Consider the following 19,890-nt stretch of genomic DNA (forward strand, 5'->3'; position numbering starts at 1 on the left):
CTGACTCTCCATCGTCCAGAAGGGACATGTGATGAATTCGCTCTCTAATTGCCTGCGAACACAGGTGGAAACCAGGGGGCGGGAAGCTTAAAATCATATTAATAAACGTAATGAGCACGTCTGGGCCAATTACATATTCAATTAGGGAATGGGAACGGGAACCTGCCGGGCGGACTCGTTAGGACAACTCTTGGCCTCCGTGCAACAGGCATCAGGCGTCGGCTGCTCTGTCGCCATCGCCGTCGCTGTTTCGGTCGCAGCTGATAAGTACTTTTAACTAATTAATCATTACAGAGCCAAAGAACAAAAGACATAAGTCAAAAGCTGCACAAGACCGAATAAAAAATGGCACAAATATCGATTTACCCGAAAAAAAAAAATATTACAAAGAGAAACCCGAAAAATACCGCCAAGTTTTGTTTTGGAGCGGTGACAGTCGGCGCCGGGCAATCCATCAATTTGTGCAGCGCCAATTACGCCAGTTACTCGTCACGTCACGTCTCAGTCCCCGGACGGACACCAATCGGACAGCGGACAGCGGACAGCGGACGACAGACAACGGACAGATACGGGCTGCCGTGTGGAGACACTAGAGCTTTGTAAGAAGAATCGACATGAACGACGGCAGTTGAAGTTTTTTCTGGAGCTGTAGCAGCGGCGCCCCATCAACCTGGCGTCAGGTTTTGGTCTTTCTAGACACTTGTAACCGGGTTTGACGCCTCCAGTGGCCGTCATCTAGCCCATATATCTTACTTCCGACGGCTTCCATGGCGCTAAACAGACATTAATGGCGCGACTAACAAATCCCACGAAAGTCCTAATTGGAAATAAATTACAGTACCACTTGACTAGACATGTGCACTCAAATGTGATCATTACACAGCCAAAGAACAATGAGAAATTGAATAAAGGGCAATAAGATGATCTATGAGACGTATACTTAAGCTTCGTCGTATCTACCTTTATTTAATCTATGATTCTAAGCCAATGATTAGCTATTAAAAGACGGATTCCCTGAACTATCAGAAAGGTATTGCACTTCACAGAAAACCACCTAGTATATGACTCAACCAGTAGATACATATATATCCTAACTTAAACAAACAATTTTGTGTACTTTTAACCGATAAGAGTACACAACAAATAAGATTTAATTGTCAATTTAATCCAAATAGATTTGATAAGATATTAAACAGTTAAGAGAACATATAGAATGTTTCTTGGGAAATTGATAAATACCTTAACTGGACTTCCAAAAGACAGTAAAAGTGTTTCAAACCTTGCAAAGAATATATCTTCAAGGATGAAAAAAATACTACTGCATTTAAAGACCTTTCCTTGCCTTTCATCACGATCCGATTCTTAAATCCTATAGCTGTCTATAGCTCGATTTCACGTGTGTATATGACGACTGTGCCATTAAAAACAATAAATATCTAAGCAATTGTTTAATTCCCGAAATATCGCGATGATAACTAACTAAATTGTGAAACCAAACAGTTCGGTTCATTCCCAAAGCAAAGATAGGATATATGTTGGTATATCCCAAAATGGAAAACTCTAACTATATCGCAAACTGTCGAGCAGCAGCCACACCAACCCCCAAACCCTAACACGGATAGTCGTATCTCTCCTGTAGATTGGTGCAGTGCTGGCTGTTGTTCGTTTGGGCATGTGGGACAGTTTCAGTTTTGGGATTGGGACTGGGACTCGGATTGGGTCGAGGTAAGTGGTGTGTAGTGCGAGTAGTATATGGAAAGACACTCACACACATCCTGTTACTATTAATTGCTGCTGTCCGAAAAATATAACGAATCACCTTGGAGCGTTTGGGCCGAAAACAGCCAAAAGGATGAAGGGAATGCCACAGGCACTGGAGTTGGCATGGCCAACACTCCACTGTCCTTCCCTCTGCCACGAAACTCCTGGCAGTGTAGAGACAAAAACTTGTGAAAATGTCAATCAACTTGTACAAAAAAAAGGAGAGAAAAAAACCAATCCAAAAAAGGAAACAACAAAGTTTTCCTCCAGACAGCCAAAGATGATGCATTGTGCGTGAAAGGTGCATGAAGATATCTGAATGTTGTATCTCTATCTCTGGCAAAGTGACAGACATGGACACGGGGCATGGACGCACGGACGGACGAACACTCGGATAACTCGTAGGGGGCGCCTACGAATTGCATCCCACTGAGTCAGAGTCAGAGTCAACGTCAGACAGTCAAAGTCTGAATCGGAGATAAAGTCAGGAGAGTCGTCGTTCGACGATTTAAATTCCAGTGTCGTCTCCATAGATGAGCTGTCATATGTGCAAATGACGATTGACAGCTGCCGCAGTCAGCATCCGTTCTCCAGCAGCTCCTCCCATAACCAGTCCTAGTCCCAGTCCCAGTCCTGCTCCTAGTTTTCAGTTCCACTCCCAATCCCTTTTCTGGTTACAAAACTTCTCCTTAGGTATACGTACGAGTGAGTACCTGCCCGTCAATTCATTTGGGAATTTCGTGCGAGGTGCTAAAACGTGCCAAAACCATAAAACAAATAAAGAACATTGAGTTTCCAGTTAAAACAAGACGTCGACATGAGCATGGACATGGGCGTTACCCCTAATATCAGCGGGCGACAGGAGCGGATTAGCATGTGGCCCAGCCAGCGGGGGCCCAAAGGGGGCGTTTTGTTGGGAAATGAGCATTCAATTATGATTTTCGTTGGATTTGAGGTGATTTCTATTTAATCGAGGACTAGTTCGTTTCTGCTGTATGGTCATATTTACAGATTTTGATGGTATATTTCTTAGGTTTCTAGTTTAATCTATCTTTCAAAAACTCCTGTAAATGCTCGCATATTTGAACAACATTGTATCATATGGATTTCTGATTTTTGACTATTTTATTAACTAAATATGTTTAGACGATTTTTAATAGCTTTACTCTAATAGAAACACATCGCAATGCAGCCTTGGCCTACAATTGAAATTTTAGGAAGATATCCACCAAGTGAGAAATGAAATCCTTTGTCTGTTGGAGATTATTCTTCTATATTTCTAATTGATCTGACCAAACCATATATGTTACATACATATGTACTACACATATCGCATACCCCTCCAATAGTTCCCCCATCTCAAGTCCAACCCAATCCGCTCCTGCGTATCCATTGCCTGAGTAGCAAAAAAACACACACACAAAGCGAAAAACAAGAAAATCTAAATGGAAACGGCACCACTGACGAAAACCGGTATGACTAACCCTCGTAGCAGTCTTTTGATAAGGGAAGACATTCGAGTACATAACAGAGAGAGCGAAACAGCCATACCTTCAGGCTAACATTAGGCCACAAGCGAAAGCGAGACAACAATAGAGACAGAGATGAAGGCGTGGCCTACACAATCGGTCTGTCTGGGTTGATTCTCCGACCGACGAGGCCGACCAGACCAGTCGTGACCAGACTTGGTAAGCGCGCAGGCAGCACGTCGTCGTCGTTCGTGGTTGTGTTTCGATAGTGGTCGGATAGAAGATATAGAAGAACCGTTAGCCGTCGCGTAATATTACCGATTTGTGAGTGTGCCCACCAGTGAATGAGTGAAGTGAAAATCAGAGCAGACACAGAGATAGAACGAACTCCAGTCGAAGCCAGAGGCATCGAGAACGAACTCCAGTCGAGGCTAGGGGCAAGTGTGGTTCCTGCTAGACAATATGATGGACGTAAGCAGCATGTACGGCAATCATCCGCACCACCATCCTCATCCACATGCCAATGTCTTCGATGGTTATGGCGGCACCACCACCGCCAGCACCAGCAGCAGCAGCGTAACCGCCAGCAATGCCAGCAGCTACTTTACCCCGCACCAGCATCAGCATCACTTGCAGCACCAGCAGCAGTTGCAACAGCAGCAATTGCAATTGCAACAGCAACAGCAGCAGCAGCAGCAGCATGCCCTTACGTACAATGGCTATGAGAGCAGCTCCCCCGGCAGCTATTATCCCCAGCAGCAGGCACAACTGACACCACCGCCCCAGGCAGTGGGAGGAGGAGCAGTGGGCCTCCAGGTGCAACAGACGCAGCCACAGCCGCCGCTACCGCAGCAACAGCAACAACAGCTCTACCCCCACTCGCACCTGTTCAGCCCCAGTGCGGCGGAGTATGGGATCACGACGAGCACGGCCACCGGAAACCCAGGCACTCCACTGCATCCCACGAGCCACTCGCCGGCGGACTCCTACTACGAAAGCGATTCGGTGCACTCCTACTATGCCACCGCCGCGGTAGCCACTGTTCCGCCACCCACCAACAACTCACCTGTGACCGCGGCAAATGCCACCAATCCGCAACAGCAGCAGCAGCAACAGCAGGCAGGGATCGATGCCCATGCCCATGCCCCCATCATCAGCTCCGAGAACGGGATGATGTACACCAATCTGGACTGCATGTACAATCCAGTGCAGGCTCAGGCCCAGGCCCAGGCCCATGGCTATGCCGGACAGATCGAGGAGAAGTATGCGGCTGTACTCCATGCCAGCTACGGGCCGGGCTTGATTCTGGAGGAGCAGGATCCCATGATGCAGCAGGCCACGCAGTCGCAGATGTGGCACCACCAGCAGCACTTGGCGGGGGGCTATGCCCTGGATGCCAGCCTTACGATGGACTCCCTGGGCATGCATGCGCACATGCATCATGGATTAGCCCACGGCCATTTGGCCAATCTTGCCACCAACTCCCACCAGCAACACCCACAGCTCCAACAGCAGCAACAGCAACATCCGAATCCACAGCAACATCCACAGAATCAATCGCCGGTGACGCAGGCAACGTCCCAACAACAACAACAACAGCAACAGCAGCAGCAACATTCGGTGTCGCCCAATGGCGGGCTGTCGCGACACCAGCGCGGGGGTGTCATCTCACCTGGCAGCTCCACATCCTCATCGACAGCCTCCGCCTCGAATGGCACGCACACAGCGAGCGCACAATCAAAATCGCCAAATCACTCGAGCAGCATTCCCACCTACAAGTGGATGCAGCTCAAGCGGAACGTTCCCAAGCCACAAGGTGAGTTTTTAGTGATAGGAATTGGATTACAAATAAGAATTTACGTGATGAAAAGTAAAGGAAAAACTTCTTTTAATTCCAAACATTATGAGTCTCTTGCCACATTCTTACACCAATGAAACGTACTGTAAATCCCACACACACACTGACTAATAGAACTATGACAACCGCTCATTAGGTAACCCCGGGGGCAATTTAAGAACTACATACTTGGCTAATTGCCACATTTCAGTTTTCCCGCCACTCAGACAGACGGACACGGACGCAGAGAAGTCAACTCGTATGATTCGCTCAATAGATCACAGACCATAGTCAACAGCTAAATGAATATATTAAGCTAATCAAGCTGCGAACAAACAAACACACACGACTCAAACGCTTAAAGGGTATAAAATAAAATTAAATAAAATTCAAAAAACATAAAACGATGACTTTCAAAACTGATTGACAGCTCAGATATAACAAAAACCACGAGAAAAACAAAAAGACGAATAAGAACCACAGAAACAACAACAATAAGAAAGGGGGAAGAAAGTGAATGATATGGTGGAGTATAAGATACCCTGTAATTGGAATTGTTATTTTACGAAAGCGGCAATCCAATTCTAAGCACTTTTGGCAGGAAGAAAGATATTAGTTATTTTATTTATATATTTAAAAAATTGTTGAAACCATCTAAAGTGGGAAAATGTAAGGAAGAATATGGAATTCCAGGGATTAATGTACAATAAGCCTGATTTCATGGAGCTCTTTAACTCATAAGTGATAGATCCAGCTCTTATAGTCCCTAGAACTTAGGATTTCCTGGAGGAAGTAGTATTCTCCGAATACTGGGTATACAGCATCACCAATAAGTCCAATCCAACAGTAGAATTACACCAACAGAAAAGGGAACAATAACTTTCTGGTGCGTCAGTCAGAGAGTCAAAAGAGACGTCCAACCGAGGGCATGTCACCTAAAAATAAGAATGTCTCTTCAAATGCCAAAGATTTTTCGCTTACCTCTCTCCACCAGACGAATCGCCCTGTCCGGACCCACTCTCCTTCACTCATAATTTTTAGCCGTTCTCTTGGCCTCTCCTTTGGGCCGCGTTTTGGCATATTTCTTGCATATTTCAGATAATTTTGTCAATGCCTGTGCAGTCAGTCAGGTTGTCACTTGTCACATTTTCGCCGAGCACAGTTTTGTATCTGGGTATTAGCCAGCTAAGAGAATATACTTATATTCGTTGATAAGCCACTTGAAAAAGTAAATGCATAATCGTAAAAATATCAGACATATAGTATATATGTAATTTATTAAGCAACAGAAGCTGTAAAAAAACGAGTAATTTTATGAAGTGGTTAAGCTGTTAATTGGTTTTGCGTTTATTCAGAAGAGAGGTCAGAGCAACTCAATACAAAATTGTTGTATTATACTCGAATTATTGCTCACCCTGAAATATTGTTGAATTATTTGCATTTGTATAAAGGAGTTTTTATGATTAATAGAGCATATTTGAGGTCAAGCTCCTCCAACGTCTATTCCTCTATAAGTAGTACCTATAAGTCAAACCCTTAATAACTCCCAATACACTCCCCTATTTCAGCCATAACCTGTTAACCCATTTAGTTTTGTCTGTGCGCTTATAATGCACTTAACCTGTTCGTGACACAATGTTGCACAACTGACGCTGATCGGAGATATTGGAGTATCAAGCGTCCAACCACTTACAGTTCAAACGTTAATCCCTTGGCTACACCAATAATCATACAAATATTTGCTTATTAATGCTGAAAAGTGTCATTTACATGCATCGTTTTCAATTAAACGACGCCAGAGATCCCCAGAAAATATCCCCCAACCCAAAAGCGATCCGAATCGAACCGAAACGATCTGAGATCCCTGATCCCCACGCGCCGCACCCAAAACGAGACCCAAATACGTTCCAAAGGGCCCCACGAATGACGCGTGCAAGTGGAACGAGGCGCTTATGCGAGGAGGGTCTGTGGCATGGGGATTTGCGGAGATGGGGCAGAGGCTGTGGCTGTTGGCTCTGGCTGTGGCTGTGGCTGGGAGGCAGAGGCGACCGCAAGTCAAACAAACAATTAAAGCGTGCAGCCAGAGTCCAACGAGATGCAGCTCGAATCAAGAATGAAACTTGCAACGCGACGGCAATGCGGGGAGAGATGGATGCTGAGGAGGATGATGCCGCTGGTTCTCTCATGGCATGCCGATCTGGAAGTCAAGTTGGCTGTCAGAAAAAATGATTATTTAAATAAGAGTTTCTCGTTTGAGCTTCACTGCAACCGAACTGTCACTGAGCAATGATCTGCCCACCGTCCCGCACCGCACCATCAGAGAGCTTCTCGGCTGGAATCTCTGGATGCTGGTGCCTGGTCTCTCTCTCGGATCGGATCCGATCTCTGGCTGTGAGCGCACATGCTTGGGTCCATCTGTCATGTCATCCATTTTCAGGCAGGGAAACAGCATAATCAGCAATCATGGTTATAAATGGTAGCATTCGACATATTGGCATTCACGCACTCCACTCCAGACATTACAGTACATACATATATATTCGTATTTATACATACGTCATATATATTTGCGGTTGTATGTGCCCTGACCAGACTGGTCTTTCAATTCAAAAGAGTTCTCTAATGTGTTAATCAGCATTTTTCAATAACCAGACCACGCCACTGAAGATCAATTGTGGTGGCAGCTTCTCGGTTTGTTCTCTCACCCGTTGGGATAAAGATTAATTGAAAAATTGTACTCAGATTTGTCATTGACTAACTTTAACCTAGGCATTTCTTGTCCCTAAGTCCAACATATAGATTGGACAAGTTTTTTTGGGGTAGACAAGATCAATCAATGTGAAAAACTCTCCAAATATTCAACCGCTGCTTGACACGATTGTGATGACACCTAGATAAAACTAAAATTAGCAAAAATATATAGAAAAGAATCCACGGCAAAGCAGCAAAAACTTATCCATCATTTGTGGTGTCAGGGTTGAAGTAGTTCACGTTCTATGAGAACTCCAAGTTTGTATGCGAAATGTGTGAGATTTTTAGGGGAACAATTTAGGGTAGAATTATAGATACTCTAATGGGGAGATGGCGGAAATTAGGAGGTAGGAAATGGAATATTTTAAATATATATATTTAGGAAATCCATATAAAACTCTGTGTAGGAATCGGGATTTTTTATACGGAGTTTCCTTATGAAACTTCTGAATCATCTCCATAAGCTATATACTTATTATTTGAAGGAATGGAAACACTTAAGGCTATATCATATTCATAAGAATCTCTCCGACTATCTATCTTCCCTCTATTAGCACCCACAATTTGACCAATTTTTTACGACTACGCCTCGCAATAGTTTCTTTACATTTATTAGACTTTTGATGGGTTTCCCAAAAGCAAAACTAATTGAAAGTTTCCCATTGAAAGGAGGAGGGACCAGCCTTGTTGTGGTAGAACAATTTAATTAATGCCTGGCAAATGGAAGTTCTGTTCGTGTTTTATTGTTTTTTAAACGATCTACCACTTTGTAGCTGTATTTTTTATACAGTGAACGAAGTGGGGGAAGGTCCACACGCGAGGTTACGAAAAACAAAAATATGAAATATGAAAAGAGCTGACAAAAGTGAAGGAAACTCGTATTAACATAAATGTTGGTAGAGGAGGGAGTGGAAACAGAGGAAAACTTTTGGCCAAAAGGTTGCAAAAGGTGTTAGTTTTATGGGCCACTGAAGAGCGGAGGTGGGAGGGCCATGGACAGGGGGACCTTCGCTTGGGGTATTCAAAATTTATTTGATGTGATGTTTTGATATTTCTTGACACCAACACGCGACCCAAAGAGCGACGAATGTGCCACAATGAAAACGAAATGAATTAATTACGTTCATTTCAAAAACACACACAAAAAATTGGTAAGAAATATACTCGTATAAAATACACAAACAAATGAGAACCCCGCAGCAGAAGCAGACTATTTAAATGAAATGATATTGTGGATAGAAAAGTGACCACCAGGAATTCGAGATAAGATCAAACGCTTGCCCAAACCAAAAAACCAAAACGAACCCAAACAGAACTGCGGCCGAGTGAGGCCAGACTTGAGCCGAGCCGAGACCAGACCCGACCCGACCCGCCCGCCTGTCTGTCACCGTCATCGTCAGAGCCGGGGTCCGTCACAGAGGTTAGGTTAGCCCGCTGGCACAGAGATGGTAGCGTGAGTGGGCTATGAAGTGCTCCAAGTCGTGTACGATAGGTAGGGACATACGAATTTTTGAAATATGGGAAGAGTTAGGGTACGGCTCAGTGAAGGAACATCGTTTGGGGATCTTTTGTTCTTCTATTTCGAAGTTTACTTCAGGAATGCCTCTACATTCTTAGTTTTTAATACATCAAATATAATAAATAATGTAGAATGTTGATAGTGGTTCTAGAAGAAGTTCTTCCATCATATGAATGTCTCCCCAACAACCCATGTCTACTCACATGCCTCACAGCTCACTCACGCTACCATCTCTAAGCCGAAAACTCCTCCAAACTTTACCAAAAAACATATCAGGCCAAGCCGGACGGACCAACAAAAATGTATGGCATGTGTCGTGACAAATTTTGTTCGCTGGCGCGCGCTGAGTTAACATTTTTGAAAGCGTATTATTAAATTTCTTTCCCTCTGTCTGTTTCGGGTGTTTTCTCCACTTTTTTTTACTGGGGGTCAACGAGAAATCTAAGAACCCGAAGGAGCCACCGCCGAGACCTGGCCTTTGACTCGATTTGAATCGATTTGTTAGGTGATAAGCTTTGGGCAGTACTTACATTAATTACCACTTAAGTGGGATCGAGTTCGGTTAGCTTTGGAATCCCCTGCACAGTGGTCCGCTCGGCATCAGGCTCCCCATCTCCCAGTAGTACCTGATCCGCTCCCCATATCCCAGTTGTACCCGCTCCCGCTCCCGCTCCCTGTAGCACCGTCGACCTTCTCTCTCCATCTCCTGACGTACCGCAGTGACATTTACACACCTAAAATGTCAGTTTTCATAAAGTCTGAGTCCAGTCCAGTCGCTGGAGTTTTGCCGGAGACAACATGAGAAGCACATTAGTCCAGTCTGCGTGACAGCCAGCCAGCGAGGGATAGAGACGAGACCTGCGAGAGAACTGCTCCCAAAAATAAAGTAAAACAAAATTCTGTTTTCGAACCACCAAAGACCCATTCCCCTCCTTCTCACTGCATTAAAGGATATCGCTCGCCCTAGCCCGCTCAAGGGTGCGCTCTGTCTTCGTCCTTGCTTCCTTGCTTCCGCCTGTTATGTAATATTAACCACAATATCTATATGAAAATGTTTGCCTTGAATGGACATTTGGTGCAAACAGAACAGTGCGCCAAAAGCCAAACGCGGAGGATACGGATATCTTATCTGGTGTTTGCATTCGTCCAAGGTTCTCTTCATATCCATGGCGCTGCTGCGTTCCATATTTTCCTCGCTTCCTTCGGTTCTCTGGACGCCTTAATACTTTTCAAGTGTATAATTTAGTAAATTATATAAGTATCGCGTTACGTGCTGTGACACAAGCACAAACACACTCAGCTCTCCCTCCCTCCAGGTTCGCCACGCGATATCGTCGATAAATGTGGCTCAATATCTTTTTTGTTTTCAGCACAAAATTGCACAAAGTCATCATGGATTTTCGTTGAATGTTGAGTTTCTACTGCACTGATAGGCTTATCAATGAGTAGAACTAATTGAGTGTGATTTATTTGTGGCACGATTTGCTATGGTAATGGTTCGACCAAATATAAATGTTATTTTTAAAGTATTTCAACCAAAAATAACACTTAAATTTCAAGTGGAATTAGCCAGAAATATAGATTGATTAAAATTTTGGAAGATTTATAACATCCGGGAGTGCAAAAGAGTTCCGCAAACAGTATGGAAGGAAGCAACCCAGAAATATAATCCGTATGATTATTTATAGATCATTTTAGCATGCAACATTCAACATTCCATTCCGTTTCAAGAGCCTGTTTTGTTTTTTTTTAGGCAACACCCTATTCAAATGGAGTTTCGTTGTAAGTTCCCGACATAAACAAAATACTTTGCGACATAATGAATCATTTGACGAGACAAACAGTAGTCGGGGCGAACAATTTAAGCTGTTCCCAAAAAAATCATTTACGGCCAAAACGAACCAGACAACTGTGCTTCAGTTCAGGCCAATGAAAACTTTTGCTCTCTATGGGGTAATGGGGTATTGCGGTGCCGGGTCTTTGAATCGTAGGTTCAAGGGGGAGAGACTCTATAAAGCACACGCATTTAGCAATTGATCTGCGAATCAAAGGGACCGCCTCGGTCTCCTCTGAGCCCCAGAGCTCGACAATTGTCTCGTTTTTTCTGTGGAAGGTGATTTCATTCCCCCGAACATTTTTCGAGGGTATGAACAGTAGATAAAATGGTAAACGAAAGCTGTCAATTTGAAGTTTCTTTGTTGGTATTTTATCATTGTTTCATTCGAATGCTAGAGCGACTGCTGCTCCCGCTCTGCTCTGGTTTTCTTTCTGGCGATATCAGTAGTGCCTCTTAGAGAAGGCGTCCACCGCTGGCACTCCTCTCTCCCCCCCCCCTCGCCCACCCTCCCACCCCCCGCTCCGATAACGGACAATGGGACAGCGGGCGGCTTTAAAGTGGACATTCTAGTGGCCGGCCAGGTATTAGCCATGAACGCCTCTGAACTTCAACTTGCGCGGCGACACGCGCTGCGCTACTTTGATTTATTTGACTCTGTTTTCATTTTGTTACTTTTATTTTCGTTTCGCCTCGATTGAGGCCAATTGATGGATGTATCCTATCTATCTTTAGGCACTAGCATTAGTTCTATGGGGAGGGAAAGGGTACTGGCTTTAGGTATTAGTTTAATTACTTCATACAGGCTTAGTTTAGATGGAAAAGATTTGATTTGAATTAAAGAATTTGATTCGATTTTAATGGTAACGACTGAATCGATGCGATTCCGCAATATTGGAGTAGGATATAAAGCGATTGCTTCCATAGAAAAATTCTCGAAAAATCTTCTTCAGCTATTTTTGGGAGCTTTGAACCCAATGAGTCATGGCTTTGTGCCCAAATAATGCCTAAGCCTCGTAACACTTTCCATTTGACAGGCAAAATCCAAGGACAACACACAAGAATATATAATTCTTGATATTTTCGATATTCTGTAGCGCAAAAGAGAGGAAAATAATGATTTATTATATTGAAATTATCTCGTGTAAACAAGTCAAGTTGCCAGTTTGGCTAATGCCGCCTGTCGCCTGTCGACGGTCCCGCCCGGTCCCCCTCCCCTGAGCACCAGTCCCCCTTCACACCAGTCGGTAAAATTTTGTTAATTTGTCTAATGAAAATTGTATTTCTATGGATGGTTTTGGGGGGAGTTTTGGGTGAGACTGGGAAAACGGAAAACCGAAAACCGAAAGCAAACCCGCGGCCTAAGAGGCAAAGTCAAGATATTGAAGGCGACAGTCGACAGTCTGAGGCTCGCGTCTTGTCTACAGGAATTTTCACGGCGGGGCAAGAAGATTGATGATGACATTAGCATCATTGTCGAAAAAATATTTTAAAGGACCAAAAGCAGCCTTTTCTTGTGTGCTGCTGCTGCCTTCCACTCGAGTGGCAAAATGTTTTGAAATTTGTTTGGTTGACATTTTAATTTGCAAATACTTGGGAATATATATATATGTATGCATATATATCGTGTCAGGACTGAAGCTTTAATTGAATTAAATCATCAAAGCAGGGGAAAAAGAGGTTGGGTTTCGGAGTAGGGCCCATGTCAAGTGGAGCCACTCAAAGTGTTGACTGTCAGCTCATTGGCACGCACAAAGGCACACACTCTCATGGGTATATGTACAGTATAGTGGTTGTATATAGCCCACATTTTTTTTTTTTTGGCATTTGGTCGCCATTTTTATATACATTTTTTTCTTTTTCTTAGCTTCTATCGAACACCCTTATTTCAACAGCTCTTCAACATATACATATATGAATGTATGTACAATTCCCTATATACAAGAGCACAAATAACAAAGCCAAAAAAAAGGGAAACTATGAACATCTATGGCCATGTGTATGTGCCTGTGCATTTTCGTTGGGTGATCCGTCATCTTGTCAGAATGTATTATTCGAATTAAGATTTTACTTCTCCTTTTTTGCTGCTGCTGTTGCTGTTGCTGCTGCCATTGAATTGAATTAACACAAACAGGCAGCTGTACCTCGGATACAAACAGACATGGAAAAACTAACCCTCTAGCTGCCACCTACCCCCCTCCCACCCGTTGGAAACCGAATTTGTTCAAGCAGTTAGTCAGTTCTATTAATAAGAACAAACCCAAGCGGTTGCCTAAATTATAAAAATAACTACCCAGCCAACAACAGAAATTAGAACTTAACAAAATAATAATTGTTAATCGGAAATGTTGTCAGTCTTATCGGCTTGAGAGAGGAAGAAAGGTACTTCAGACCATTCAGACAATCTATAAAACAGCTGGAGATAATCTTCCGTATAGACATTGTTGTCATAGGCGGACTACATTTCAGTAACCTATTTTAATAGGATATTGTTCTTCTTCTGGTTAATCAGAAAATCATTTATTCTACGAAATAATCACCATGAAAAACTAATCACAAAGATACCATAATCACGTATCGAAACAACGAATTTAATTCAATTTGCTCTGTCTCTCTCTCCTCCTCTCTCTGTCACCATGTGGGGCGACTTCTTATCACCAAAAAACCAAATATGTAGTACAAATAATGCTGTCGATTTTGATTTTCGGGACTTGCTACTGGAATTCAGCGTAATCTACAAAAAAATAAAAATAAAATAAAGAAAAAAATAAAAAAACAGTAGCCAAAATATAGCTATTAAGATAACACAAATATGTGCATACTGTGGCTGTGTAAATATTTAAATCGAGTTCAGTTTTTTTGACGACCGACAACGACATAATTTTCCATGGGCAAACAAACGGATTGAAGGGACAGACAAGACACACGAACAACTCAAACAGAAGATCTATGTATGATAACTAGTTCCGGAACAGACAGACAGAAGAGACATTTAAGATGGGAGACAGTTAACAGGATTAAGGTCTAGGTCTAGGCGCCATTTGATACCATTTCCCAAAAGGGTACCTCTGGGTTACCTCTGAATCACACAGCTTTCTGTTTCTTTTTGGATACTTTTTTATAATTTCAAAAACCTTTTGTTAAACAATTTCCATGTGTGTTAGACATCGTGACTAATAAGCCGCGGGATGTCTGGTTATGCCCCGTAACCAAAAATCTTTCAATTAAGCTGGAAAAACTTGACTTCTCCTTTGTTTCGTTTCGTTTTGTTTTTTTTTTGGGATTTGAGATGATATGTAGATACTTGTACAATTATAAGAATTTTGGGTATTTTGTGCATTTCATGTTTGAAATGTAGATACGACTGCATCATCGCATGACATGTGGAAAAAGTCACGAGTTGACAGGCAGCCAATAAAACTGACAGCCTGAATGGACACGGCCCATGAGCCACGGACGGGATTCGATGGGATTATATGGCATTTTAGTCAAGTCAGACCCGTGCCTGGACAGACAGATAGACAGACAGACATTTAAATGCCAGCAAAGAGTGTTGACTGTCCTTAATTAGCAGCCACCCTCGAAAGGGTTTGAGATTCCCAAAACAACCCAATTAGTTCGGACTGACCTCTGGCCAGTGAATCCGAACATCTGTCCCGAGCAAAACAAAGCAAAATACGAGCATGTTCCATTGATTGCAAAATATTATTGGCCATAGTTCCACTCAAAGCAATGTCTGAGTTCTTTCCGTTTGGGGGCCATAAATTACCTTTAGGTGATCAATCAAATCGTCACTAAAACCCACCGATCGTCAGCACTTTTTGGTGTGCACTTTTATGGAGCCTCACAGATTAGGTTGCGACTGGACTGCTTTGAAATTATGTTGTTCTAGAAAGTTTTTTTTTTTGCCACATGACGTTGATGTTGGACGGACGAGTATTTAATCAACAATTAAAACAATTTACTTTTAATTGATATATAATTTTCTATTTGCACTCGAATTAAATATTATTATCAATTGAGCCCTTGGCCAGACACAACGCATGTCGCACTTTGGTCTACGGTCTACAGTCTACAGTCTGGTATGGTCTCCAGTTTTCCAGTCATTTAATCGCCCCAAAACGGACCCCTTGTAATACTACCCAGAGCTCACAGAGTGGGCCCCACTTGGTATCTGTGTGCTGTGTTGTCTGTGTGTGAGTGGGGGGATCTCTGTAAAGTGGCAGTGGCGCCTACATAATAGAACTGATAATATCATTATATCTCTCATATCAAAATGGCGGTTCGCTCGGTTGCCCCATGACTCACAAGTGAACGGGGAAGTGTTTGGGTAACGCAGAATTCAAGGACAAAGTGTGGACTATTTCAAGTGCAATTTAGTAGAACAGGGTATTAGAAGATTTGTGAAATGTGTTACCAGTGTATCAGAAATAATAAAAAAGAAGAGGACTAAACTAAAATTGAAGGTAGTGGAATTGCTTTATAGTTAATCTGTTTTCTGCTGATACCAAAGTATTATGGATCATTGTATCATTAGATTATGGATAAAAGTATTAGCGTTATATTGTTATATTCCATTTCTTGCCTTGCAATATTTTCGAACCGATTCCTGCTTTTGGAACTTTCTTTAATTCCTCCCCAATGAAAACTATCTTTATTTTCCACATTATAAACACTTTCTTTAACTCAATTGAAAACAATCAATGTTGATTGTATTTTCCCTAGATTTTTCCCCATTCAGACATACACTTTTCACACGAGAAAAGTCAACAGACAGACAGACAAACGTTCGACTGAGTGACTGACTGGCTTAAACCTGCAATTTTAATTACCGCTAGTTGAGATGTTATCAAATTACATTGACTCTGGGTGGCGCCCCTAGCTGTTGCACCCCCGCAGCCCTCTCTCTCTGGTGCTGCAGCGCCTCTTTGCTGTTTGCATTGATTGTCACCAGTGTCACTCTTAAGCTTAAGCGCCAATGTGACACCACCTCTTTCAGCCCAGCCAAGAGGAGATGGCCTTCAGCAGGGGAGGGTTGGGCCGGCCGAGGGGCTGAAGCACAGTTAGTCGTCGCTGAGTTTTCCCTACATTTCCAACTCTCTGTCAGCAGTGTCGCCCCGGCCCCCACCTTGCCCCATCCACACCTCTCGCCTCGCCTCACGTCGCGCTCGGAGCATTGAAGTGGAAGCGATCCCCCGATAATGCTCTCTAAAACTAATATTACAAAGTAGATATCGTTTGGCGCCGGACAAAAGCGACAGTGCCGCCAACTGGCCGCGACATGTTTGACAACCCGAGCGACACCAGCGGCAGCAGTGGCACGAACAGCAGAGGCAGCACAGTGGCATGAAAGTTATGGCTCATATTGCGGGTCAACCAAGAAGGTCTTCAAGCTAAGGAAACACTGTATCTTGAACATTTTTAACAAGAAAAGTGAAGGATTGAAGGCGGAAATTGATTCCACATTAATTTATATTTATTTTTCAAATCCTTCGACCTTTGGTGGGGTTCCTTCATTCTTCACAAAGGTTCTCCCCTATTCGTTCCACAGTGCATTGATTGGCGGCAGCCGGAGCTGCCATCCATATTGATAACCGGAATGCAGTGTAGTACTCGTAATATTCAACTGCCACTGCCACTACTGTCACTGCCACTGCAACTGCTGCAACTGCCGCCGCCGCCGCTCGGGTTTGTTTGTCTGTTTGCTGGAAAATTCAAATGTAGCCCAAGCCACTCACCGCCGTAATCCTTGGGCTTGTTTTCTTAGACATTCCTGTGTGCATTACGATAGGAGCCGAGAAGCGACTTCAATTCGGCGGCCACTTATCGATCCAATCCCCCTGGCAAACAGGCCACAAATCCTCGAAAGGTGCGCAACCGGCTACTGTGTGCGGATTCCATCTGCGGATGCCAAAATTAATATTGGGAGTAGGAGAAGGAGGAGGAGTAGGAGCAGGAGTAGGAGAGCACTCACCAAGAGGAGCAGTGGCAGCAGCAGTTGAGTGTCATAAATTCATCATTCATTTGTGGATTGAAAACCTTATTTATTGTGTGTCGTTGGGGTTTGATTTATGGCTGTACGAAAGACCAATTGCCTAAAAATTGGTAGCACCAATTCAAAAATTAAGTGGATTCGGGTAATATTAATACGACTAGACGACGGCTTTCTTTCAACTTTCAGGAAGGTTAATCAATATCATTAAGCAGCTCCAAAATGAAACACTTAAGGTTACTGCTTATTAATTGATTTATGCTGAATGAAACTTTCATTGAGATTTATGATTGTGTGAAAAGGTTTTTTATGAGCTTCTTGGGATGCCTTCTAAGGGGGGAGTGTCAACAGAAAACCATATTTTCCAAGAAGATCTTTACTTCATTCCTCGAAAAAACATGCATTTAAGCAGTGTTTATGATCTTAACATCTCACCAAATAACTTCTAACTTATTAACAGATTAAAGAACGTCTTTGAAACTCCACAGTATTTAGAAAATTACAGAATTTGTACTAGAGACCTAAAAACAAACCCCACAAATTGTAATAAATTCAATTATCCGCACTCAGCACGTCTTCGAAGACATTTCGGGACAATCCAACCAAAAGAAACCACAACAAACCTTGGGCAGAAGATCATGACCAAATCCTAGACGTGCCCACAAATATCATAATTCCTGAACCACCCACAAAAACCAGAGTCAAAACTATGGTCCGAGTCCCGCTGTCAGGATAATCCCAATATTTTCCAAACAAAACCTATTGAGCGCATGAAATCCTTCTATGGAAGGGCAGAGGGAATCGGTTTCATGATCGTCGGCTTTAGCCACGGGGCGCATGTCAAATTATGAATAAAATGCAAAATCACGCAAACAAGGCAAAAAGTCAACCGAGGAGGGAGGGTGAATATCCTACGAGTATGGAGTCCTAAACTCTCACAATGATTAGCTGCGACAGCTAGAGATCAACACCGAGGGGATCGTTCTCCTCTCCCAAACCACAACAGAAACCATATCTTATGTTCTGTCTTTTCTCTTCCTCTCTCTTTGCAGCACCAAAACTACCTGCCAACAGCATTGCAAACATGCACCACGACTACCAGATGAATGGACAGCAGCTCGAGATGTGCCGCAGTGTTGGTGGTGGTGCAGCTGGTGGGAGTGGCGGCGTGGCCAATGGTCCCGGAGTTGGTGGCAACGGCTCTGGCCTCGGCAGCGTCCTGTCCGTGCAGAATTCCCTGATGCTCTCTGCGAACAATGCATCCGCGGGCAATGCCCCGAATGGCATGGGCGTGAGCATCGGCGTGGGGATGGGCAATGGGCCTGGCGGTAGTGGCCTCAGCAGCTGCAGCCTGTCCAACAACACCAACAACTCCGGCAGGACGAACTTCACCAACAAACAACTGACGGAGCTGGAGAAGGAGTTCCACTTCAATCGGTATCTGACACGGGCCCGGCGCATCGAAATAGCGAATACATTGCAACTGAATGAAACTCAGGTGAGAAATCATTTATTTATGGCTTAAAAATGCTCCACCATCTCTCTATAGCTGTAAATTCCAACCTCTTTGGGTTTTTTTCCAAAGTACTTCCTTAAGGAGCCTGCAGCTCCGTCCACTCAATTCTTAGGCGACTCAAATTTCGTAAGACTAATATCTCATTCTCTTCTTTTTCTTGCAGGTGAAGATCTGGTTCCAAAATCGGCGCATGAAGCAAAAGAAGCGCGTCAAGGAAGGCCTCATTCCGGCGGATATGCTCACCCAGCACACATCCGTACCCGTAATCACAGAGAAGCCACCGCAGCAGCAGCAGCAACAGCAACAACAGCAACAGCAGCAGCAGCAAGCAGAGCTGCAATTGAAGCCGCAAAGCAGTGAATTAAGCAGTAACGAACAGCCTGCAGCAGCCATAGCGGTAACAACAGCATCCGCCAAGCAGAGTTGAACACGTTTTCAGGATTTTGCTCAGATCAGATCTTTGTTTTAATTGTTATCGCTGTTATTGTTGTTGTTGTTGTCGCCAAAATGTTGACGCATTTCGTTGTGATAAATTAATAGAAAATGCAAAAAAAAAAGAAATAAAATAAAATAAGAGAATACAATAATTAAATAAATATTATGTCATACTAGTAGCAAATTTCATAAAAATTCAAAATAATAATATTAATAATAAGCAAATCGGTAATCAAACATTGCTAGCAACTTGTGGAATCGAGGTGCCATATGTATCATCTAGGGGCTGTAAATACTTAAACTAGTTTCGCATTGCCGCAGCTGAAGCACTAAACATTGACTCAGGGTTAACAAAAACGTATACTTAATTTATGAAAACAAAACTGAAACTTGAAAGCACGCAGAGCAATTGACAAAATACATTAATCAAAATCAAAAGGAAACAAGAATAGAATCAGAATAGAGTAACTAAATAATTTTACAGCTTAGTAGAATCCAATCCCCAATGTATACCCCACATTTCCGTACGAGTAGTATTATTATTAGCTAAGTTTTAAGATGCAGAGTAATTCGTTTTTTGCTGGAGTCCAATCGGTATGACACAATCTTGATGTACTGTCTGTATATTTAATCTAGTCCTAATTGTAATATAATTATAATTGTACAACATCTATATATTTAAAGAAACAATAAACGAAAACCGATTGCAAATTGTTGATACAATATGATGGCATAATTATTATCATTATGATGGAGATCCATGTAGCTTCCGAGAA

At 43.1% G+C, this 19,890-nt stretch overlaps 1 protein-coding gene across 1 annotated transcript; it reads left to right on the top strand.

Moving 5' to 3' along the window:
• The first annotated feature begins 3,444 nt into the window (after nucleotides 1–3,444).
• Nucleotides 3,445–19,837, top strand: LOC108157408 (homeotic protein labial). Its single transcript, XM_017289456.2, has 3 exons — nucleotides 3,445–5,046; nucleotides 18,216–18,661; nucleotides 18,843–19,837. Exons 1-3 carry the CDS (start codon nucleotides 3,693–3,695, stop codon nucleotides 19,104–19,106), a joined length of 2,064 nt encoding a protein of 687 aa, XP_017144945.1. The 5' UTR covers nucleotides 3,445–3,692; the 3' UTR covers nucleotides 19,107–19,837.
• Nucleotides 19,838–19,890: the final 53 nt, after the last annotated feature.

The sequence above is a fragment of the Drosophila miranda genome, chromosome 2, assembly GCF_003369915.1.
Source record: "Drosophila miranda strain MSH22 chromosome 2, D.miranda_PacBio2.1, whole genome shotgun sequence".
In the NCBI taxonomy this organism is placed as follows: Eukaryota; Metazoa; Arthropoda; class Insecta; order Diptera; family Drosophilidae; genus Drosophila; species Drosophila miranda.